Source organism: Ovis aries, chromosome 22 (assembly GCF_016772045.2).
Source record: "Ovis aries strain OAR_USU_Benz2616 breed Rambouillet chromosome 22, ARS-UI_Ramb_v3.0, whole genome shotgun sequence".
NCBI lineage: Eukaryota > Metazoa > Chordata > Mammalia > Artiodactyla > Bovidae > Ovis > Ovis aries.
In genome coordinates this window covers 39,107,061-39,130,112 of record NC_056075.1, presented here as the reverse complement: position 1 = coordinate 39,130,112, position 23,052 = coordinate 39,107,061, and the positions used below count along the sequence as shown (strand labels likewise).

The window sequence follows — 23,052 nt, the reverse complement described above, 5'->3', positions numbered from 1 at the left end:
CGGATTCCTATCTTCCCCGTGGCCACGTGAGCCTTTCATTCCCCTGCATGAGTCAAGCCACCAGAGGCAACATCCTGGCCAAGAGTCCACCGGGGCAGTGAGGGTGGGCAGGCCTGCTCCGGTCAGCTGCATCCAGGTACATGTCAGATCTAGAGAAGCTGCGGAGGAAACACAGCTCACGGGTAGGAGGTGGCAGATGCTCAACTCTGGTTGTGCTGGAAAGAGAACGGGCTCTGTGACTGGACGGCACAGGGTTCGCATCCAGCCCTGCTGCTTCCAAGCTGTGTGACCTTGGGTGAGTGACTTAAGCAACCAAGCCCCAGTTTGCTCACCTCTCTAATGGGGTAACAGCCCTGCCTTGCTGGGCTCCTACTCGCTTTGTAAGAGGGAAAGTACACACTATCTCTTGTCATCTTCCCAGCGTTCTTCCATTGCCAAGGCATCAACTTCAAACAGTTAAATAAATGACTTCATGCAAATATAGAGGCAACTGAAATCAGAAAGAAAGGAAACTAGTTCAGAGAGTTAAGTGAAAGTCACTCAGTCAAATCCCACTCTTTGCGACCTCGTGGACTATATAGTCCATGGAATTCTCCAGGCCAGAATGCTGGAGTGGGTAGCCTTTCTCTTCTTCAGGAGATCTTCCCAACCCAGGGATTGAACCCAGATCTCCCACATTGCAGGCAGATTCTTTACCAGCTGAGCCACCAGGAAAGCCCAAGAATACTGGAGTGGGTAGCCTATCCTTTCTGCAGAGATTCTTCCCAACCCAGGAATCAAAGAGTAAAATGGGTGTTAATAGTCATTTAAAAAAGAATGTCATAGGGGTGGGGGGAGGAAGAAGGGATGAACAGGTGGAGAAGAGGGGGACTCAGGGGCAGTGAGACCCTCCTGTACGTTTCTCAAATGGTGGAAGCATGACATTATGTATTTGTCCAAACCCATAGATCTGTACAACACAGAGACACAGAGCTCTTGCATAAATTATGGACTTTATAATAAGGCCTCAGTATTGGTTCAGCCATTGTAACAAAAAGCCCCACACTGATGCAAGACATTGGTAACAGAGGAAATTGTGTTCCAGAGCTGGGGAGTGGGGATCAGGGGTGGCAGAAGTGACACACAGTCATTCTCTGTACTTTCTTCCCAATTTTTCTGTAAACCTAAAACTGCTCTAAAAATATGAAGCCTAGTAACGGATACAGTCTATTAATAATAATTTTAAAAAGAGAGGTGGAGGGTGATACCGATAGGGGCACACCATGTGCCAAGGTCTGGGAGTGAGAGGGGAGAGGTGGCGGGGGACTGGGAGGCCGCAGAGGGTGTGAGACGCAGGGAACCGGGCGATCAGTTTGTTTTCTGGAGCTAGTGTTCTGGGTTCATCCCTTCTCGCCCCTCTTTAAGGCTCATTTTAGATTAGGAAAAGGGCTGGGGCACTGGGGGGTGCCGCCCACTGAGCCAGCAGGGAAGCCCAAGAATACAGGAGTGGGTAGCCTATCCCTCTTCACGCCTTCCCTATGTTTCACGCTAAGGGCCCCTCCGAGGCTCAGTCGTTTTTGTCCCAGGCCTCTGGCCCCTCTGCTCGTTGACTCCGGCCTCATCTCCTGGACCGCTTGAATGCTGCCTCTTGCACCAGGCATCCTTGTGAGGAAGACCCCAAATCCCTGTCTCCTCTCCACCCCAGCACGGGGCCCTACATCTGGGAGAGAATTTCCTGAACGCAGGACACAGACATCACAGAGTCAGAGGACACGGCTTTTAAGTGGGCCTAAAATACGTCCCCATCAGGGAATTCCCTGGTGGTCCAGTTGTCAGGACTCTACATTCTCACTCATAGCCAAGGGTCCAGGGGTTCAGTCCCTAGGTGGGGAACTAAGATCCCACAAACCTCACAGCACAGTCAAAAACAAAACAAATGTCCCCATAGCTGAAAGACTCACGCAGATCTCCCCAGAGGGCTCCCCAGGGGACGTCCACCAGCCCAAGCCTCGGCTCAAGGTTGACCGTCCCCTGGGCCCCAGAGCCAATCCAGCCCTCCTCCCACTTTGCAAACACTCAGCCTTGACGGGAGATTGGCCCTATTGCCTGCCTTAGTCACCTTCACCCACAAGGGCAATCTGAGACCCTGGCACCTACAGAAGGATCTGAGCTTCTTAGAACATTCTCTCCCCCTCAGGGGGTTTAGCGTGCCTGTTCTCCCTGATGGGTTCTTGCTTTCCCTGGATGGAGCCCACCAAGTCCCCCAGGCAAGCCTCACAAAAATACGCCTCCTTTAGACACTTCTTCCTGCCTCCAGGAGTGTGAACTGGTGTTGGGCTGAGCCCTGCACCCCTTGTAGCTACCCAGCCTCGAGATGGAAGAGCCCAGAGACAGCAAGAGAGACCTCAGTGGCTAATGGGATGGGGGAATCTTACACAAAGGGTCCCAGAGCAACTCCCCAATATGTGTGGAGAACGTAACGGCAGCCTTTGGCACTTAGGGGAGAGAGAGGCTCCGTTTATGAGGGAATTGATGTCAGATGGGCCCGGCTACCAGGCTGTGTAGTTAAGAGAACTGGATAGTCACGTGAGTGAGGCAGGGCCTGGGTGAGCAGAGGATTCACAGAGAGCAACAGAACAGCCATCTTTTAAAACATATATACTTAAAAAAAAGTCTTATTTATTTGGCTGTGCTGAGTCTTTGTTACTGCGTGGGCCCCTCTCTAGCTGCAGTGAGTGTGGGCCTCTCACTGCTGGCTCCCCTCCCCTCGCTTTGTGGTTCACGTGTTCCCGGCATACGGGCTTCAGCAGCTGTGGCTCATAGGCCCAGCTTCTCCCCAGTATGCGGTGGGATCCTCCTGGACCAGGGATCGAACCCACGTCTCCCGCATGGGCAGGCAGATTCTTCACCATTGAGCCACCAGGGACGCCCCAGAACAGCCATCTTAAATGGCCTGACCATTCTACTAGTGACCTGTTATTTACAGCCACTCCCCCATCTCCCAGTGGCCAGGCACCCTGAGTCTATAACCAGGAAGGGGACTTTGTGATACAACGTTGTCTCGCTCTGTCTCACTGCCCACTGTGCTAGCCCTCTCGCTGTACACATTGTTTGCTGAACCCGGGGTAGGCAAGACACAAGCAGGGAAGCTGGAAGAAGATTCGAGGAGCCTTAGGAACTGCAGACACGCTTATTCTCTAATACAGCTGGTGCGGTGTCGAGAGGGTCTCAGGTGAAGCTTATATAGGCAGGCAGAGCAAACGTGGCCTGTGGCCAAGCCAGCGCATTGTGACACACGTGTGCAGCGCTGTAAGTGATCTCAGCTGTTGGATCACCAGGCAAACTCACTGTTTACAGGACTTGGGGTGAGAGGGAAAGGCCGTGGGGCGAGTGGCGAGAGAGCCTGACCATAGCCATCTTGGCTGCTGGTTCTTTCCCTACAAACGTCAAGCACCCAGACTCCTCTGCCCTTGGTTAAGTCCTGACACAATGATGTCCAGCAGCCTCTGCCTCTTTCTCCAGCTTCCAGACGGAGGGCAGGGAGCCACAGGTGGAGGGCCTCACACTGGAGGGCCCTGCGGGATACACAGACTCTGGCAGGAATTTCGAAACGAGAGTTTTTTTCTCTACTGGCAGCTGGTTAATTTGTCCATGGCATCCCCTCCCAGGCCCTCCCACCTCGTTTCTGTACGCAGCCTGTGTAAGGACGTGTGAGTCTTTATTTTGGGGCAAACCCTGGCTGTGGCAGGAAGGCCTGCTTATTCCTCAAGTCACAATTATAAGGGGGAAAGCTGGTGAGAGGAGTTCTTTTTAACTAAGCTCAAAGCTCTCTCTGGCTGCTTTTTGAGAATGAATTAGAAGGAAGGAGACTGAAAGACCTTCTCCCTCTTCTCCACCCCGGGGGTCACTAGTGAAAGGGGCCACTCTCCTCCCTGGCCTGGCACACCCAGCATCCCTGTCTGGCCCAGGAATCTTCCTGAGCCCAGAGGCACTTCAGAATTGCCCTCTGTGGCCCAGCCCCTCTCTGCTCTTCTTTGGTTTCAGTGGGGTCCGGTGTCACCGTTGGAACCACTCCTGACTGCAAAGGCTGGGAAAGAAACCCAGCCCTCATTCCTGCAAGGGAGCATGACCCACTGTCTGGATTTGACACACTAGAGCCTTCAGAGTATTTTCCAGCCTCACTGCAGAGCTGCGGAGAGCAAGACACAGCATAATTCACACCCGTGACAGGAGACGAGCTGGGTTAACTGCAAACAGCAACTTTTCTTAAACCCATCAGAGAACTGAGGCTGCAGGACAAGCAACTAACTTGAAATTTGGGAGAGATAGGAGCTAAGCACTTGCTTATGTGATGGGGTCGGTGGGGGTGGGGGAGAGACACCCCTGACCGTGTATACGCTGGTCGGAAAATGTAGCTAGAAAATTTTCATTCCTGCTCAGGACTGAGAGGCGAAACGACCAAAACGTTGGAGTTTAGAACAGAGAATGATTTATTTCAGAGCCAAAGAGAACAAGCAGCTCGTGCTCAGGAAACCCCAATTCCCTGATGGCTTTTGGGGAAAGACTTTTTAAAAGCAAATCTTGGGGTGATGGCTGTAGGGAGTGGGACTTTCTTCTGATTGGTTGGCGGTGAGGTAACCGGGTGACGTCCCTGAATCTCATCCTTCTGGTTCCAGCCAGTGTGGGGTCTATGAGCTTATGGCCAGGTGTAGATACCATCCTCCACCTGGGGGGGTCTTAGTTTTTGGAAAACAACTCAAATATATTCTAGATTGTTATCTTCATCCCTTCAGGAGAACTAAACTCCTGTGATTCTGTCCTCTTAACTGCCTGAGCCTGCTCTTTGGGGAACTAGGGAAAGGTCTAGGCATCTTTTTCTACAAACAGGGGACACGGAGGGGATTTTGGAGCTGGGAGGGCCCCACTGGGCCCTGCTCAGTTTCAAAGTCACCTGGGAATGTTCTGTGTGATTGTACTACCAACTGCATACCCAGGTAGGTTTATTTTGTCTTTTGATCTTTCAGTTCAGCCGCTCAGTCATGTCCGACTCTGCGACCCCACGGACTGCACCACGCCAGGCCTCCCTGTCCATCATGAACTCCCGGAGTTTACTCAAACTCGTGTCCATTGAGTTGGTGATGCCATCCAACCATCTCATCCTCTGTCATCCCCTTCTCCTCCCATCTTCAATCTTTCCCAGCAGCAGGGTCTTTTCAAATGAGTCAGTTCTTCCCACCAGGTGGCCAAAGTATTGGAGTTTCAGCTTCAGTATCAGTCCTTCCAATGAATATTCAGGACTGATTTCCTTTAGGATGGACTGGTTGGATCTCCTAGCTGTCCAAGGGACTCTCAAGAGTCTTCTCCAGCACCACTGTTTAAAAGCTTCAATTCTTTGCCACTCAGCTTTCTTTATAGTCCAACTCTCACATCCATATGTGACTCCTGGAAAAACCATAGCCTTGACTAGACGGACCTTTGTTGGCAAAGTAATGTGTCTGCTTTTTAATATGCTGTCTAGGTTTGCCATAGCTTTTCTTCCAAGGAACAAGCATTTTTCTGCAGTTACCATCTGCAGAATGATTTGGGAAGCCTCCAAAATAAAGTCTGTCACTGTTTCCATTGTTTCTCCACCTATTTGCCATGAAATGATGGGACCAGATGCCATGATCTTAGCTTTATGAATGTTGAGTTTTAAGCCAACTTTTTCACTCTCCTCTTTTACTTTCATCAAGAGGCTGTTTAGTTCTTCACTTTCTGCCATAAGGGTGGTGTCATCTCCATATCTGAGGTCATTGATATTTCTCCCAGCAATCTTGATTCCAGCTTGTGCTTCAGTTCACCCCGGCATTTCTCATGATGTACTCTGCTTAGAAATCAAATAAGCAGGGTGACAATATACAGCCTTGATGTACTCCTTTCCTGATTTGGAACCAGTCTGTTGTTACATGTCCATTCTCACTGTTAGCAAATGCTTTTAAAATAAATCTTAGTTTTGTTTTACAATCATCTAAAGCATTTACAGGAGACAGTGTTGAATTTTACCTGAGCCCTGTGCTCTTGAAAAACAGTGACTTTAAAGGAATACCCCCTCAGCCTTTTGCATTCTGAAAACAAACAAAAAAACCCAAAATATCTCACTGCAAAGAACCTTCTTTTCCACATGACTTAGGTATGACTCATGGATGCCCCTACTGTTTGTAAAGGACAAGGCCAGACACAGACCCTCCAAGTTCTCTTCTTTGCCTCCTAAACCACAGCTGAAATGTTGGTCCTTACTGGGCCATCAGAGCATCAGTCCAGCTTTGGTTGTTTCTCTCCTTCCCCCAGATCCTGAACTCTGGCCCACCCTCAGCCCGAGCCAGCACGCAGCTCCTTGGAGAATACATTGGACTCTTGGTAAAGCATCCTCTTCTAGAAAGAACGAGGGTGGGGAAGTGGAGTGAGAAGAGGCTTGTTTACTCCCCTCCTAAATGAAAACCTCCTTTATACCCAAAACCTGAGCCCTCGCAGGCCTCAGAGTCAAAGCAGCCTCTCTTCTGAGATATCGTCCATCCCTCTGTTGCAATGACCCCTTCTTTCCTCCTTTACAAGAACTCTTTTGGTCAAAAATCTCCCCTCACTAACTCCAGACTTGTTTTATATTTGAGCCCTGGCTTTCTAAGTCAAGTCTACAAGACAGGCACTTTCAGAGAGGCCTGGCTTTTATTACCTGTTTCCCCACCCCATCCCCCATACCTCCCCCTTTAGGTAATTTTTTTCTTTAAGTTTTTGGCTTATCCTTTCATTTTTTCAAATATAAGGCAAGACAATAACACACTGCACCCTTGCTCCCATTTTTGGAGAACCAAGGCAGTCAGCCACATGCACCATCTCCATTTTTATACGTGCAAGCCTCACCCAGGATGTCTCAGTTTAACAAGCTGTCCACAGGGAGATCCTGGGCTTCAGCGAGATTTCAGGGAGATGAAACCACTTTGTAAATCAGTGGCCCTCAAACTTGAGTGTATCCTAAATCACTTGGATAGCCTGTTACCAGGTCCCACCCAGAGCTTCTGACTCAGCGGGCCTGGGTGGGGGCTGGTGAGAGTTTGCCTGAGCTCCCAGACCTTGAGAAACACTAGTGTGAGCCCCACTCAGGGCAGGGCAAACATACTCAAGTCTCCCTAAGACATTGATACCTCCAAGTGCAGGGCCTGAGGGGACATCGGTGGGAACGTAGGCCCTGGCTTGACTATAGACCTTGGCCTGACGTTCCAGTTTGAAGTTCTCTTCTCAACGGTCGCCTGTGGACCGGAAGCGTCTCCTGGGAGCTTGTTAGGCAGGCAGACCCTGACCCAGGCCTGGTAAATCAGAATCTGCGGTTTACAAAGAACTCAGGTAAGGCTGTGCTCCCTCAGGTGAGAGGCACTGGCCTGATTCTCCACACCCCCTGGTTTTTATCTATGGAGTAGGGGGCTGATGGCCCCTGGAATGAAGCTGAAGAGGGCAGAGGCTTTATCCGAGTTTTGACTGAGTAGGGCAAGTACTCACCCTCTAGCAAACGAACAGGCCTCCTTCTTGTGGTCTCTCTGCCCCTACCCACAGCAGACCCCATCCGGGCAGTGTCTGGCTTCAGGGACAGCTGTGCAAAGTGGTGCCAGGAGTCCTGGCCTGCTGCTGCCTGAGTGCCTGTCCCCAAGGGCTTCTCTTTCCTCCCTCTGTACAGTCTCCAGGGGTGTCGGGTTGGTCCTGTGACCCCTCAGACTGTTCCAGAGGATAGCAGCCTGAAGCTCCTTAGTGCCTGGGGGTGTCCACTTGGAGCCTGGAAATGAACTAGCTGGAGGACATTTTGGCAAAAGTCACGAGGACACTTAGCAAATCCATGGCTGTCTGGAGTGAGGGAAGGGACTGAGAGACACCGTCTACCCCCCAGCTAGCCCCGTCTACCTGGGAAGCGCTCAAGCCGCTGGGCAGAGGGTGTGGGTGGTAGGGGCAGCCTGGGCCTGAGGCTGGAGTTTCCTCCTCGGGCCCTCTGTCTGCCTGCGGGGCCAGCTCAGACAGGAGGGTCCATGTGATGGCAGGAGAAGGTCCCAGAAAAAATGCCGAGGCCACTGAGAGAATAGCCCCTGGCAGGGGAGGCAGGGGCTCCCCACCCCTGTGATGGACCCCTGTTCAGAGTCTCAGCACCCTCCCTCCTCTCCTTTCTCTCCAGGTGAGGTCGCCTCAGCCCACCAGGTTCCCCTCCCCTCCCCATCCCTATTGCTCACCAGACCCTGCTCCAGGAGCCGGAGGACAACATGACTGATTCCTACTGTCAAGGCAAGCAGCTCAAGCCTTGACTCCCATCTCGGGGCCTCCCTCGCCAGGTGCTGGGGCTGAAACCAGCTCCCCTTGGGGCTGTGAGAGGCTGATGTGTGTGGGTATAGGACCCCCACCCTGTTCTAGGACCAAAGACAGCCAGGGTGGCTGTGTCCTCCAGGACAGAGGCCTCTGCTCTGAGCATCACAGGGTCCTCTCAGGAGTCCCCTATTCCACCCTCCGCTCCTGGCAGGTGTTATTCCATTTTACAGATGAAGCCCCTGAGGCTCAGTGATAAGTGGCCACTCAAGGTCCTACTGATGGTCAGTAAAGGGTTGTTAGCACCCAAAGTGAAGGTCACTCAGTCATGTTCGATTCTGCGGTCCCATGGACTGAATTCTCCAGGCCAGAATACTGGAGTGAGTAGCAGTTCCCTTCTCCAGGGGATCTTCCCAACCCAGGGATCGAACTCAGGTCTCCCACTTTGCAGGTGGATTCTTTACCAGCTGAGTCACCAGGGAAGCCCAAGAATACTGAGATGGGTATCCTATCCCTTCTCCAGCAGATCTTCCTGACACAGCAATTGAACTGGGGTCTCCTGCATTGCAGGTGGATTCTTTACTAGGTGAGCTTCCAGGGAAGCCCACTTAGCACCCAAAATTCTGCTCATTGTCCTACAAATCAAGCAGGTGGAGAGGGAGACTGAGAGGTCTTGGGGCCTAGATTAGGACTCTGGGTTCAGAGGCACAAAGACCATCCTGCTGTGCTGGTGACCAGTTCTAATGTGTGGCTCTGTGAAGGCTGAAAGGCCAGAAGAGGCCCTGTCTGCAGAGCCCACCTCTGAGTTATGGCCTCTGTTGGGTATTAATAAAACCTACCGGGGGAGGTGCCTCATCCGACATTGGAGTGCAGGCACTGACTCGGGCCCGCTCACCCCATCCTGCCTGGTATCATGTGGGAGGAACACTCTGGAGCCATCTGTTGGGTGTGGGATCAGAAGTCAAACAGCCTAGAAAGGGCTCCTTAGGCCCTGCCCCCTGGAGTGGGGCTAGCTGTGGTCAGGTCAGATGGTCAGTACAGGGCCAGCCTTGGGTGGGGCTGAACCATCCACTTGATGAAAATTTAACTCACAGACCAAAGCGGCAGGTCCTGGCATCTTGGGGGCAGCTGGCTTTGGCAGAAGGAACAGAACAGCTCAGAACGAAAGAATGCAGCCATGTTTTCATTAATGAATTTATTTCTCTTAAAAAAAAACAACAACAGTGGTTTGATCTAGATACAGCAGCACTGTGACATATTGAGGAAACATACAAAGATTCAGAGCAGCAGGAGAACAAAAGCCGGTATCTTCAGGAACGACCTCCAAAACAGAACTATTTTTATTCATCAATGTTAAAATTTCCCTGAAAAAAAAAAAAAACCTTTGGATACTAGAAGGATTATTATTTTTGCACTACCAACAGTCACAAAGCTCTTCTAATTGAGAACACTTGCTTCTGATCTATTACAAAAATAACTTAGTGATGCACCGGAGCAAGACGTCTAGATTCTTCTTTTGGGGTGTGTCTTTCCCTCCGAAGGAGAGCTAGAGTTTCAAAAGTTTTAGCCACTGTCCACAGCACAAGCCTTTAAAGTCAGACGTGATGAGCACCCACACCTGCTGGAGCTTGAAAAGCTGGGCTGGTTGGTTGTAGGTACAGAAGGGGTCTCGGGGGACGAAGTGTCACCATCTCGGTCCATTGTGATCAGAAAGACGTGAGCTCTCTGCCATTCGTGACTCACAGCCCTGTGCTTGGAGATGTACAAAGATTTCACATGCTTTCTGTACAAAGGCTAAAATGTTAGGAGGTCCTACTTCAGAGTGTGGAGCTAGAGAACAGGAGACGACCAGAGGGATTGCCCCCAGGTACACAAGCTCACAGCAAACGGAGAGGCGAGCCCAGCGTCACCCCGACTGGTGTCCCCTCTTATCTGGAGACTGCTGATGGTCGGCAAGGCAGCTGTTCCTCTTGGCCGAGGCCTAGGGTGCCAAGTTCAGGGGGCCGCGGGGCTCCCTCTGTATTGAGGTCTGGGTCAGCAGTTTGAGTGAGAAAGTTGGTGGGAAAACTTTGAGGGACAGGGGAGGACAGGTGTGAAAGGATAAGGAGCTTCCGCAGTGAGCTGGACACCTTGGGATAGCATGGACACCCCCTGCCTCTCGGAGGGCAGGCCCTCAACATCATCCGGGCTTGCTAGGTTCAAGGGCAGGTGGCTGCATCCCACCTGCGCCTTGGATGCCAAGGCTGCATCCCCACACGTGATCTCAGAACTCACTGCCATTTGCCCCCATGGGCTGCCTGAGAAGCGTGCATACACCAGACCCCACTGTGAGCTTCTGGGGAGCATGGCCTCCAAGATGGAGGCTCCCCTTTGCTAAGAGCAGTGCATTTCAGGAAAGAAGCCCTCCTGGGGCTGCTCAAGACAGAGTAACACTTGGCAACTGTGCCAGCCAGATGCCCTTTCGAGAAGCCTCGTGGTTTTCAAAGTGATGATCTGGCCTAGAAAGATCAGAGGATGAGTTGTTGTGGGAGGTGGTGCCATCCTCCGGGAAGGTGGGGTTGGGTCTTTGTGATCTTAAGAGCGATATTATGGGAGAACTCCCCCACCAGGGGCTCGAGAAACACTCCTGGGTCATAGTGATCATGGCAGAGAGACCACCCCCATCCCACTGAATACAGCGGCTTGTATCCTGAAAAGTGGAAGCAGACACGCTTTTGGGAGACCCTGCGTCTCTCGTCAAAGGCACAAAATCAGCAAAGGTCTGGTGAGAAGAACATCATGACCTGGAGGAAGAAAGGCTCTCCATGAAAAGCTCCAACGCAGTAAAAAGATTTAAATCCACTCACTGTCCAAATATGCCTCATCCTGGACAGGTGGGTGGTAGGAAGTTTTCTTCTTTATTAAAAAGAAATCTTTTTTAAAAATGCAGCTATAGAAAACAAGCCAGAGTAGATGCTTGTAGTGGGGGGTTGGTGCAGGGTCAGGGCATCCAGGGGCAGGACCTGTGGGTACCCCGAGGGGAGGGGGCTGACTTTCAGGCACTATTCTAAATGAAGATACCCCTTCTCTGTACAGAGCGATGGGCCTAAAGGAAGAGCAGGATTGCAAAGGCCAGCGAGTCTGACTCTGTGTCCTCTGGGCGCTTGGGGGCAGGTAGTGACTGTGAAGGAAGACGCCTGTGAGTCTAAGAGCCACGCAAAGCTCTGTGCTTTCAGCATCTCTGCTCTCACAATGCAGAAACACACTGATTCATGTTTTCTTTCTTGCTCCTTGAGGATGCTTAATGCAAACCGACAGTGCATTGGCTTTGAGGTGCAAAGAGACGGACTTGTGCACACCAGTCGATTTGGAAAAGCTTGGGTCGCTGTGAACGCGGCAAAATGAATGAAACTTCTGGACAGGAGGGTGGTGGCGTGGGCTGGTGACTCTCCCAGCGGGATGACTGTCCCTCTTTCCATTAAGAAAGGAAGGTCAGTCCAAGCTTGAGGATCTTAAAATACTGGTCAAAGAGCTCCACCTACTCAGCAAAAATTCAGTATGGCTGTTTGTATTCATCTTGTATTCAGCCCAGGAAAGTGAAGGGAAGCAGCCTTGGAGACATGAGCTGGTCTTGAAGAAAATAATACTGTATTAAAGGGATCTGAGGGAAGCCCAGCTGTTTCCTGGCTCCTCTTTGCTTGTAAAATGGCCTCAAAATGGTCAGTTGCAAAGGTCAGGTGCCTGTCTAGCGCCCAGACCCAGTGGCAAGGTTTGGGGAAGGAGCATGGGAACTGCACACAAGGCTGACACACTGGCTTCGCTCTCTTCCTGAAACCTCAGGCTCCAAAGCTGCCTGGTCACCTAGAGAAGTTACGTCTGGGAGAATCGGAAGCCCCGTGGGTGGCCTGAGGCAGTGGTTCTCACACTCCGGGGTGCAGCAAAATGACCAGGCAAGCTTTCTGAAGAAGCGGGTTCCTGGACCTACTCCCAGAGAACCCCGTTCTGTGGGTTTGGGGTGGAGCCTGGAATCTGTATTTTGATGAGAGATGTTGCAGAAGGAAGTACAGGGCCCACGGTGGGAGGAACCCAGGTAGCTGCCTGGTGGCTGAGACCAGGTCTGACCGAGGCCAACTGGGCAGGCAGGGGAGCATGGGATGTTGACCTTTCACCCTGTCCGGGAGGGGAGGCAAAGGCGGATTTGCTCCTTGTCATCTTGTGACGGCAGCAGGGGAAGGCCGGAGGCAACCTGGGGCTGGATGGCCATGCTCAAAGGGCCCTTTCGAGGCCCTGGGCTGGCAAAGCCACCAAGTCCTCCTGGGGCTGCTTGTGCCTGGAGATTTGAGATACCCAGTTAATACGTGCCTCTGCCCTCCCTTGCCCAGAAGGGACGGTGAGGCCTGAGCTTCTTTGGTGGCCCATCCTCTTCCATTTGCTTGGAGAACCAACCACATCCATCCATCCATCCATGTCACCTGGGCCCCTCGAAGCTCTCCAGACCCTCTGATCCGTATACTCAAGGGATGTGCCTGGAGGCCCTGGGCAAACCACTCTCCCCTCTACAAACCCAAGACCTCTGGCTCCTGATGCTTCCATGGGCTGGAAGGGCTGGTGACTCTTGGGGTTCCATGACTACTTATCTTTGCTATGTGTCTCTTTAAAATAGACTAAAGTGATCCTGAAATGCAAGACTCTTGAAAACATACTGGCTCCAGCAGTCAGAACCTGCTCAGAAAGAAAGAGGCCTAGACACCATTGTGCTGAAGACTCTCAGCTCCAAGTACTGGCTGCCTTTCAGAAGGAAGAGGAGGCCGAGCCTTAAGCAATGGTGGCATCATGCGCCCCCAAAGGGAAACTTCATGTTTTGATGGAGCAGAGCTCAGGTGACTCCATGCACCCAATTATTCTGGCTGGGGGTGATGTCCCAGTGTGCCTTTGGGCATTTAATTCAGATGGTTACAAACCAACAGAACAAGGATGCCAATGGAGGAAAAGCTTATAGAGATGGATACAACCAATCCTTTAAAGGTGAAGTGTGGATCATTTTCTACATTTAATAAAAACATTTTCTCATTTGAGGCTCTGGAAGTCTTGAGTCACATTTTTCATTGCTGTTGTAAATTCCCCCCTCCCACCAACCCCCCTCTAAAATGTCTTAAAACACATGGTTTAACAGTGGCTGCACAGAAAATATACACCCTCAAAGTCTGACTTTCTTTTAAATACAAATATACAAAATGTAAACTGAGACAATAGAGAAATTTACAAAACTTTTCTTTAAAAATAATAAAGACAAAATTCAGTTCTAGTTATTAGGATGCTATTAAAATACGTGCAAGTTGTATCCGATTGGATTTCTATTGCAATGTTCGCCAGAGACACGTCCAATCCATCTCGGCTCGAGGGCCGCCTCCAAACACAGACCTGAGTGGAAATCTCTTTGAGGAACTGGGAGGCTCCCCTTCTCAGGGGTGGGCGGCCTCCTTCCCCGGCTCCTGGAGGGCTTCCCCGCCTGCCCACCAGGGTGGGAGTTCCTCTGGTTGCAATTCTGCTTCTAAGAAGAAGGGTCCAGGCTGGTCCCACCGTGGACTTCAGGCCAGAGCTGCAACTAGCTGCTTCCGGTGGAGTTTGAACTCACGTGGTTTGAATTGATGTGGTGGTTAAAACTGGTCTTGGAATTGGGTGAACTCTTGGAATTGTTCTGATGCTGGGAGGTGGGTGGTGAGCAGAGAGGAGAGGGAGAAAGAGCAAGTCAGTCATTGCAGAGTCAGGCCCTGGGGCCCTCGCCTCACAGGGGCCTCGGAATCTGAGCCGGAAAGGGGCTTGGGTGACCAGCCCTCCCTCTTGCTTTCTGCTGCCTTCGTTTTCCCCCCACAGGCCTAGGTCCACAGACCACCCTGCGGGCGGAGGGCTTCTCCTGGTGCCCAGGAGAAGCTATGGAATTCACAGAAGCCCAAGGTAGGGAGGCGGCGGTCCCTCTGTATTAATATCTACATGGTTAGACCTGCTGGCCTGGAGTTAGGCTGCCAGTTCACACCCTAAATGTGCCACTTCTTGGCTGAGTGACCTTCAGCAAGTGTCTGACTCCCCTCTCAGCCTCAGTTGCCTAGCCTTTGTAAGGTGGGGTAGGAGCCACTTGTGCCCGGGGCTGTTGGAAAAAGGAAACAAGGCTGTGTTATACAAAGGGCTCTCTTGGGTGCCCGGCTCCAGAAACATGAGCTGCTCATCCTTAGTACCCCGCAGTCTCTCAGCATCCTGTCCCAGGAGAAGAAAGTTCCGGGCATCTGCTCCTGCTGTTGGTGGTGTTGTCGGGCACGTGCTGAGGCCACTGTTCTCCACCCCACTAAGTCCTCTTCCCACCCCAGGCAGCGAGCATCTCCATCCTGCATTTTCCGGTGGGCAAACAGAGGCTGGGAGAGGGTCAGTGAGCTACCACCCAACCAGGAAGGGGTCAGGACTGGATTTGAACCCGGACTGTGAGCTTCCATAGCAAACGCCTGTCCCAGAATCTGGGGCTGTCCTGGGGCGCTCGTCCATGTCAAAGATGGAGGTCATTTCTGTCTGGAATTTCAATTTTACTTGATGGAGGCATTTGAAAATTATATTTTTATAGTAGGCGGAGATGAGTATGTGTGGAATAGGGGGTGAAACTCTCATGAAGTTTCTAGATACACCTGCAAACTTTGGCCCTCAGTCTGCATTTTCTCTCTGGATTCTGCCAGATCCATGCTCCCCAACCTGTTATCCCAGATCCTCTACGTGGGCTCATGGGCTGCGTGACCTTGAGCAAGTTCCCTAACCCCTCTCAGCCTCAGTTTCCTCATCTGTGAAATGGGGTGATGGGAGCACTTCCGGGGCTCACCCTCCATTAAGTTCCCCAAAGGAGGGATGCGGTTTTGCCTGCTGCTGCACCTTAAGTCCTCAGGTAACAGTCTGGCACGAGTAGGTTCTCAATACATACTGCTGGAACGAATAGCTGAATGAAGGCCTGGGGTTTTATGAAGATTAAATAAGAGATGCCTTCAAAAAGCACTCAGTGCAGGGCCTGGCCCATGGTGGAGCATCACAAACAGCCACCTCTTCCCTGTTATTTAAGCAGGAGGGAGGTGAGACGCCGAGGGTCTGGGGACAGAGCTGCACCTGCCTTCACCTCTTCATCCCCCTGGGGAGAGGGGCTGCTCCTGTGGGCTGGGAGAGAGGAGAGTAAGGAACCAGGGGCCTCGCAGGCCTGGGGATGGGACCACGCCTTCTTAAGGGGCCAGGCCAGGAGGGGGCGCTATGGTGGCTAACCCCTTCTTGGTGGCAGGGATGAGGGTAGGGGTCTCTCTCGAAGGCCTGCCTGGGACATTTCTCCCATTTGGCCCCACCAACCCTTGATCCAAGACCAGCCTCTGAGGGAAGAATACCTTTTCCTGAGGGACAAAGTCTCCTCTAGCTTCCGGCTGGAAGGCCCAGCATCACACTACAGGGCCCCTCCTCAGGAGCCCCGAGGTTCTGTGGGGATCGCCTCTCCAACACCAGGTACGCCTGTTCTTTGTCAAATCTTTGCATGCATAACTGGTGTCGCCTTTACAACGACTCTCAACCAGGGACGTTTTGTCCCAAGACCCTGGGGACATTTCTGACTGACACATGGGAGTGGATGTTACTGCCATCTACTGGCTGGAGGCCAGGGGTGCTGCTAAACCCCTTTAGGCACAGGACAGCCCCCGCAACAAAGAATAAACCCAACGCATCAACAGCGCTGAGGCTGAGGAACCCTGACAAAGGGTGAACTGTGGGTTTGCCCCTCTGCTCTGGGGACCCCATCAACCAGTGGGTTTCAAGGCACTTCGCACAGGTTGCCTGTCCTTCCAGGCTGCAGCTGCAACCCCCTGTCTCCCCAGCCAGCAAGTTGGTCTCAGTCCTATGGAAGGGTCAGGCCTGGGTTCCTGGAGCTGAGACCAGGGCACCCAGGTTGGGGTGGGAGGAGAGGGTCTCACCTGACGCTTAAAGAGCCTCTGGAGCAGCCCTTTTTTTGGCGGTTCCGGAGGGTGGCTTCGGTTCAGGTCTGGTGAGAGGGTACCGTGGGGTCCGAACACGTTCAGCTCCTTAAAGCACTCTGTTTCTATCATCTACAGAAGCGGTCAAAACACAGGCAGGGTGAGGGGCTGTCCAGGTCATCCCGGGGGGACAGGCAGCCCAGCAGCCTGGCTGTGGACGACACGGTCCCGAGCCTGGTCCTGCCAGGCCCTCCACTCGCCCGGGCTGAGACCCCGGCAGCTCCCTGCCTGCCCACTGCCTCTCCCAGACCGCCTGGTGAGCCATCCTCACTCAGAAGACAGAAGCTGGCCACAGAGGTTGGGATGGAGGCGCTCATCTTCCAGCCGCCCTCAGCTCCTCCTTCACCCCAGGGCTCTGGACCGTCCCACTCCAGGGCTGCAGGCCGACCTCCCCATCATGTCTATCTCCCGTGAACCAGCTCGGACTGGGCTCCATCCCCCAGTGTGCAATGCGGTAATGGGAGCACTTTGCTGGCTCACCCTCCACTAAGATCCCCAAAGGAGGGATGCAGTTTCGCCTGCTGCTCCATCTTCAGTCCTCAGTCCATCCAGACCCCATCACCCCCCTTGGGCCACCAGCTGCTGCCCATTTCCCAGCCACGCTTCTCCAGAGTCATCTGGACAGGCCTCCTCTCCCCACCCTGCCAGCTCCTGACCCCCCACCATGCCACCGCCCCAGTTCGCCCACCGGGACACTCCCCTGCCTCGCTGTCCCTTTCTGCCCTCGGAGCAGCCCCGCCTCCACTTTGGGGTGAGGCAAAGGACCCCACCGCACCCACCTCGCTTTGCCACGGGATGGGCACAGAGCCCGTGGAGAACTTGGAGTAGAAGTCGTCGTCCGTGTGGTCCAGGTTGACGCCCTTCACGGTGGAGAACTGCTCGATGTCCAACACGTCCTTGCAGTACACGGCCCGGGGCTGGGGAGGCAGGGATTTGAATGGGGACCGGGAGGCGGTGGGGCAGGGGTGGTCTCCCAGGGCCTTCCCCCTGCCCTTGGAACCTGGGCTGCCCTGGCTCAGCGGGACCAAGGGGCCCCCAGTTGGGGTGATGAGAACTCAAGGCCCCTTCCTGTCATCAGGCTGTGACGGGGGATGTCCCCAGGAGGACCACTCTGGCCCTTCCCACATCAGAGGCCAGTCAGGGGTGGTGGGTCAGCACGCAGGCTTGTCTGCCACACACAGCCCTGGGCAGGGGTCCCAGCTGTGGTGCTTAGGCACTTTGGGAAAGTCACATAACCCCTGAAGGCCTTAGTTTCCTCGCCTGCAAAATGGGGACAGTCGAGGCACTGGGACATGAGGCTGTCAGTGCTGCTGCGGGCCTGATGCTGTAACCCGGCTGATCTCTTTCATCTCACTTGTCCACCAAACATGCTCTGGGGCTGCAGTTCCGGGACTCACAGAGACAAACCTGGGCCCTGCCCTCTAGGAGTTCAAGGTCGGTGGGGGAGGGCTCCCAGGGGCTCTAGGAGCCTGGGAATCTGGAAATGAAAACTTTATAGAGGTGATGAAGCTAGGATGGGTGAACAGAGACCTCCCCAGACCAGGCGATGCTCTGCTACTGGCGGATGGGAGCCACCCCCTGCCCACGTGTCTCAGCCCCTGATCCAGGGCCCCTCACAGATGTTTAGCAAAGTTGAAGGTCGTAAACCAGTGCATAGGCTCAGTCCAGGCTGGGGAGCTACTCACATCTGGAATAAAGGGGGGATCCAACATCCCGGCCTCTAAGCGCTTGAAATTCATGTTCCTGAAGAAGGGGTGTCTCTTGACCTCCGCAGCCCCTTCCTCCTGGCAGCCCAGCCTCTGCTTCACATCTTTGGTGAGCAGCTGCAGAAGGAGAGTCCCATGAGGACACGCCAGGTGGGGAGCCTTTCCTCCTGCCCAGAGGCCCGAGGGGTAAGGGGCTTTGGAGAGCCTGTGATCACCTGCCTTTCACACAAGAATCCCCGAGCCATCCCCCGCCAAGACATCCCTTCGCTCACGTCCACCAGGCCTGGGCCACCCCAGGTTCCCATCAGACACCGCTTGACCCTGATTCAGGAGGCTCTCCTGAACCGCGGTGCGCTTTGTGGTTCCAGGATCCCAGCGTGCTCAGATGCCTGGAACCCTCAGGAGAGCAGGAGTCCTGACTGATTCTGTCCATGACTGCACGTCCAGTGCCTGGTGCGTACCTGGCACCCACTAATGTGTGCTGAACTGACATCCCCTCTTCTGCTCCAGGTAAGCTACCAAGGGCAAAGACTGGTCTGTGGGTTCTCTCATTCGTTTACTCGATTCGTAAGTGCATTGCAGACTTGCACCCAGAAGGTGCCAGGAGATGGGACGCTGAGGGTCTGCTTCAGCAAAGTCACGTTAAGAGGACCCATCAGGGCAAGGCAGATGCGACACCACGGTGGCAAAGGAAATGAGAACTGGCTGTTAGCTGAGAGATCAGAAGGTGGTTTGGGGAGGAGGCGTCTGAGACAGGCTTTCAAAGTGGGGAGTAGGCACTGGAGGGACCTGTGACAGCGTAAGCAGGGCAACCTTGGAGAACACTCGTCTTTGAGTCTGAGGGAAGGATGGGAGTGAGAGAGATGGGTCAGAGTGGAAGGGACTGGCTGGGGAGAGTGATGGAGGGTCCTGAAGGCCAGGTCTGGAGGTGGGATTTTAATACAGAGGTAGTGGGGAGCCAAGGATTGTTGGCGGTGGAGGAAGGTCGAAGGCAGGATGGAAGGTTATTAGGAGAGGAAGGGGCTGCAGGAACAGACATGCCACCAGACCAAACTGGAGGAAGGTATGAATGAAAGATGGGGAGGGGGGAGGAGGAAGGAGAAGGGAAGGGGAGGGGCAGGGAAGGAGGAAGGGGGAGGGAGGAGGAGGGGCAGGCCCCTCATCTTCACGACTGCAGGGCATCAGCCCCCTCCCCAGTCCAGGGGAAGCCTGTGCTTCTCTCTCCTCCCTGCCACACTGAGCACTCCACCGTGTACACAGTTGGAATCTACTAAGTGTCTGCTTCGAGACGGAAATCAAAGTGGGCAGCTTGCACCTGGCAGGGAATCCAGCCCTTTCTTTAATGAGCATCCTGGTGCCCTCTGCACATGCTCATTCTGAGAGGCAGGGGGCCTCCTGGGGTCCATGGTCTAGAGAGGAGACTTGCTGGGACTGCCCTCCCCCAAACTAAGGAATGAAAGGCCTTGAAGGGATGAAGCTGTGAGATAGCCGCTCACAATGTTGCCTCATTCAGTCTACCGACCCCCCAGGCAGGCTTGGCCCCATGGACTGGTGGCTCGGGGCCACTCCTGGTCTTCTCCTGGGGCTTTGCTTGTCTCCGAGAAATCGCAGAGGCTGCAGGCCCCAAAGGCTGCAGAGGCTGGCCAGACAGATGACACAGGGAGGGTAAAAAGGTGAGGGGTGGGCTGCGTGGGCCATGCCAGGCTGTCCCTCAGCTCCTGCCAGGCAGGAATGTTGGCAGGTGTCCAGGGCTTCTGCTTTTTTCAAAAGAAGCCAGAAAATCCAGGTTTTTATGTGACTGCCCCATTTAAAAATCTTGACAACCCACTATTCACTTTTTTTCTAAAACACTGTTCAGCTAAAATAAACACCCAACTATATGTTGCCTGTTTGCAAGCTGGGCATCAGGTCAAGAGTTCACAAATATTATATCAGGTATAAACCAGGAGAAGCAAGAGGGAGAGATGCTGTGAGTTTAGGTGGATGGGGCAGGCAGAGAGGGCTTCCTGGAAGAGGATGACTAGAGATGGGCTGGAAGGATGGGTGAGACTGAGAGGGATACAGGGCTAGTGGGGAAGGAACAGTGCTGGGACTCAGCAGGGGCCTAATAAAGGTGGGGGCTGAGGTCTGGGCTTAGGGACTGGACCCAGGAGACAGGACAATAAGACGCATCCCCTTCTGGACCACAGGGGCAGTGGAGGGGGTTTTGTGGCTGCCAAGATGGAATGGGGGCTGGGGACTAACTTTATTGCTGTTTGTAGAAAAGTCTTCCTCAGCAGGTGGGGGCTGGAGCTGCCCAGGGCCTCCGTGGTCTTCTTACGATCAGGCCCTGCTATGTCCTGAGCCTGGTGTCCCTTGGTAGTGACAGGGCGAGCCTGGCTGCCAGACCAGATGGGTTGAGGTTACGGGCATGGAAGTCCAAGATCAGACTCCCAAGACCTCAGGGTCATTTTCAAGGAAGCAGAGCAAGACCAGAGGGCTCCAGAGGTTCTTCTAGCTGAGAAAGATGAGGGGACCTTGGTTTTGACGTTTGCACCTATGAGCCCAGGTTTGCCTGGAGCTCCAGGCTCAGCTGCCGCCTTCCCTGTAGTGGCCCCCAGGGGGCAGCAGAGGAACAGCAGTGCCCAGGAGCCGATGACTGTGGGCAGGGGGCCCTCTGTGCCTCTCTGTCCTCTCAGCGGGTCCCCTGTTGCTCTTAGAGTGTCTCAGAACGGCTTCTCTGAATTCCTGACCCTGACCCAGGGCACTTGCTGATGCACTGACCTTCTGTCCCTCACCCAGTTAGGTCCCAGCGGCTAGGTACCTAGTTGCAACATCGAGTATTGTTAACTCCCCTTTCGACCCCCAGGTTTCAGCCATTCCCCTGCCTCTTGCTGCCTTGCTCCTCTTGTCCCTCTATCCCAGCTCTGGCTGCCGTGACTACCTGTCTCCTTGGGGGCTGCCCAGCTGCAGGCTGGCCCAGGCGTGTGGTCCGGGCATGTGTTTGCTGTGTACACGCCATGCCTCCCTCACGGCCTCTCACACACGCAAATGACAGATCTATGGTTCCTCTTTGGAAGTGATCAGATGGCAGCTCTAAGCCAACTCCTTCTCTCCGTGCCTCTGCGACGTCAGACTGAGGCTGGTGAGAGGAAGTGGTCAGGCAGCGGGTGGCCAGCTCCAGGAGGGCGGCCTTCTGGGGGCGGGAGCGAGGCCAGATGGCTCCGGGGCCCCTAGCAGTGCAGCCTCGGGTTTTCTAGAAGCAGGCCTTCGCTACTTTCCATCAGTTTCCCAGGCCTGCCTTTCTCTGGACCCCGGCCTGGTTGTTGATGTCCACATTTCAGACCCTGAGGGTCAGATCCTGGTCTTGCTGTTCTAGTTGCAGAGCAGAGGAAGGGACCTGGGGGTTCGCAAGTGCCAAGCGTTGGGCACTCAGGCCCTTTCTGTCCCCGCGTGGCTGGCGTTAGAGGGCGGCTGGCATTAGTGGGCAGCTCCCAGCACAGCAGTACTGAACCCAGAGGGAAGAGGGCCCTAGGGGGCACAAGTGGGACTCGGAAGCCAGAGAGCCAGGCAGGGAAGGAAGCAGGCCCCCCGGAATCAAGGAGAAGGGCCTCAGTCCAAGGGCGGACTCTCTCCAGCTTCACTTGTGAGGTCCTGCCACCTTATCCTCTATCCGGCTTCCAGCCCCCCAGTCTGGCCCCTGCCCACCAGCCTGACTAAAGGTCACACCTCGAGTGAGCCCTGCCGGGGGCTGGGTCAAATTCTCTATCCATGGATGCTGTCACTCAGGACCTCAGCAAGTGTGACCAACACTCCATGTAGTGGGTGGAAAACATGAGTAAATGATGTTCGAAGGCCGAAAATATCACCACCCACTGCCTGCAGCCCCTGGCCCCAGAGCAGCACCAGGGACCCAGAGCTGGATGGCACAGGAGGCCCAAGGTCAAGGGTAGGGGCTGTCCTGATGCCTTTGTATCTTGGGGGCCAGCTGGGACATCCCCTTTCTCCCCCATGCTGACCTCCCCCCAGAGCTGGACATAAGGGTGCCTCTCCTTGCTCACTGCAGCCCCCCTCCCTTGTCACGGAGCCACCCTGCCCCACCCCAGGCTCCCTCCTGGAAGCGTCTGTCAAACACCCCAGTCCACAGACCTTGCGGCTTCATTGCCCACACCCTGGCATGCCCTGCCCCTGCTCCCATCTGCCTGTTTGCTGTTCTCGGCTAGGGGCCGGGAGGGGAGCCGGCACTGGACACCGGCCCTAGGGCGATGTCTGGCTCACTGGGAGCTCACCATTTTGCAGATGGACTTGGCCTCCTCGGAGAACTTGTGCGAGTACACCTCCTCCGTCTCCAACACCCGGCGGTCCACCTCCTCCCGCTTTACCTTCTCCTTGCGGCCGCGGAAGGGCGACTGGCCCTCGATCATCTCGTAGATGAGGCAGCCCAGACCCCAGTAGTCGGGGCTCAGGCCGTACCTCTGGTTGTTCAGGACCTCTGGAGCTGGGGGCAGAGCAGGAGATCCAGGGGACGTGAGAGACAGCTGGTGGTGGGTCAGAGCCAGGCACATGAGGCCAGGACTGGGATGCTAATGGGGCCTCAGGACATCCTGCAACTAGGAGTGATGGTACTGCTCACAGGAGGCCTGGGGCTCCAGGGCTGGGATCCCTTCCCGCTGCTGACTCCTGCCCACCAACTGCTAGAAATACCTTCTCTTCCTGGGAGCCTGCCTTGGTTGCTCTTCTCTGTGCTCCCAAAGGACTCTGACTGTGGCTTCAGAAGCCTGACCATGGTGGATGGAAACAACCCATTCCCTTGACATCTCCCCTGCTAGACTGTGAGCCACCTTATTTCCTGCTGTGCCTGATAACAGGTACGATGCCTGGCGTACAGTAGGTGTTCTGCACATATTCGTTTCAAAGAATGAAAGTGTGTCCACCCAAAGTAAAGGTGACTTTAAATATATCTGGAATTCCAGCAGCATCTCACTATGCCTTCCCTAACACTTTGATTAAATGGATTATAGATTCACCAGAGAAGTGCAAGAGAAGATAGGCAG

The 23,052-nt window shown here is 54.0% G+C and overlaps 1 protein-coding gene across 8 annotated transcripts in view; it reads right to left on the bottom strand.

Moving 5' to 3' along the window:
* Positions 1-9,475: 9,475 nt before the first annotated feature.
* Positions 9,476-23,052, bottom strand: part of GRK5 (G protein-coupled receptor kinase 5) — a 231,478-nt gene continuing 217,901 nt past the window's right edge. For 5 of the 8 annotated variants that reach the window (XM_060404747.1, XM_060404748.1, XM_060404749.1 and 2 more), the window contains 4 exons: positions 22,288-22,496; positions 17,999-18,136; positions 17,093-17,230; positions 9,476-16,385 (listed from right to left, as the gene is read on the bottom strand). In XM_060404747.1, the coding sequence (XP_060260730.1) occupies positions 16,080-16,385; positions 17,093-17,230; positions 17,999-18,136; positions 22,288-22,496 (791 nt within the window). In that variant the 3' untranslated portion in view covers positions 9,476-16,079. The remainder of the gene's footprint in view (positions 16,386-17,092; positions 17,231-17,998; positions 18,137-22,287; positions 22,497-23,052) is intronic. The other 3 variants (XM_042238657.2, XM_060404750.1, XM_042238658.2) reach the window with 1 other exon arrangement.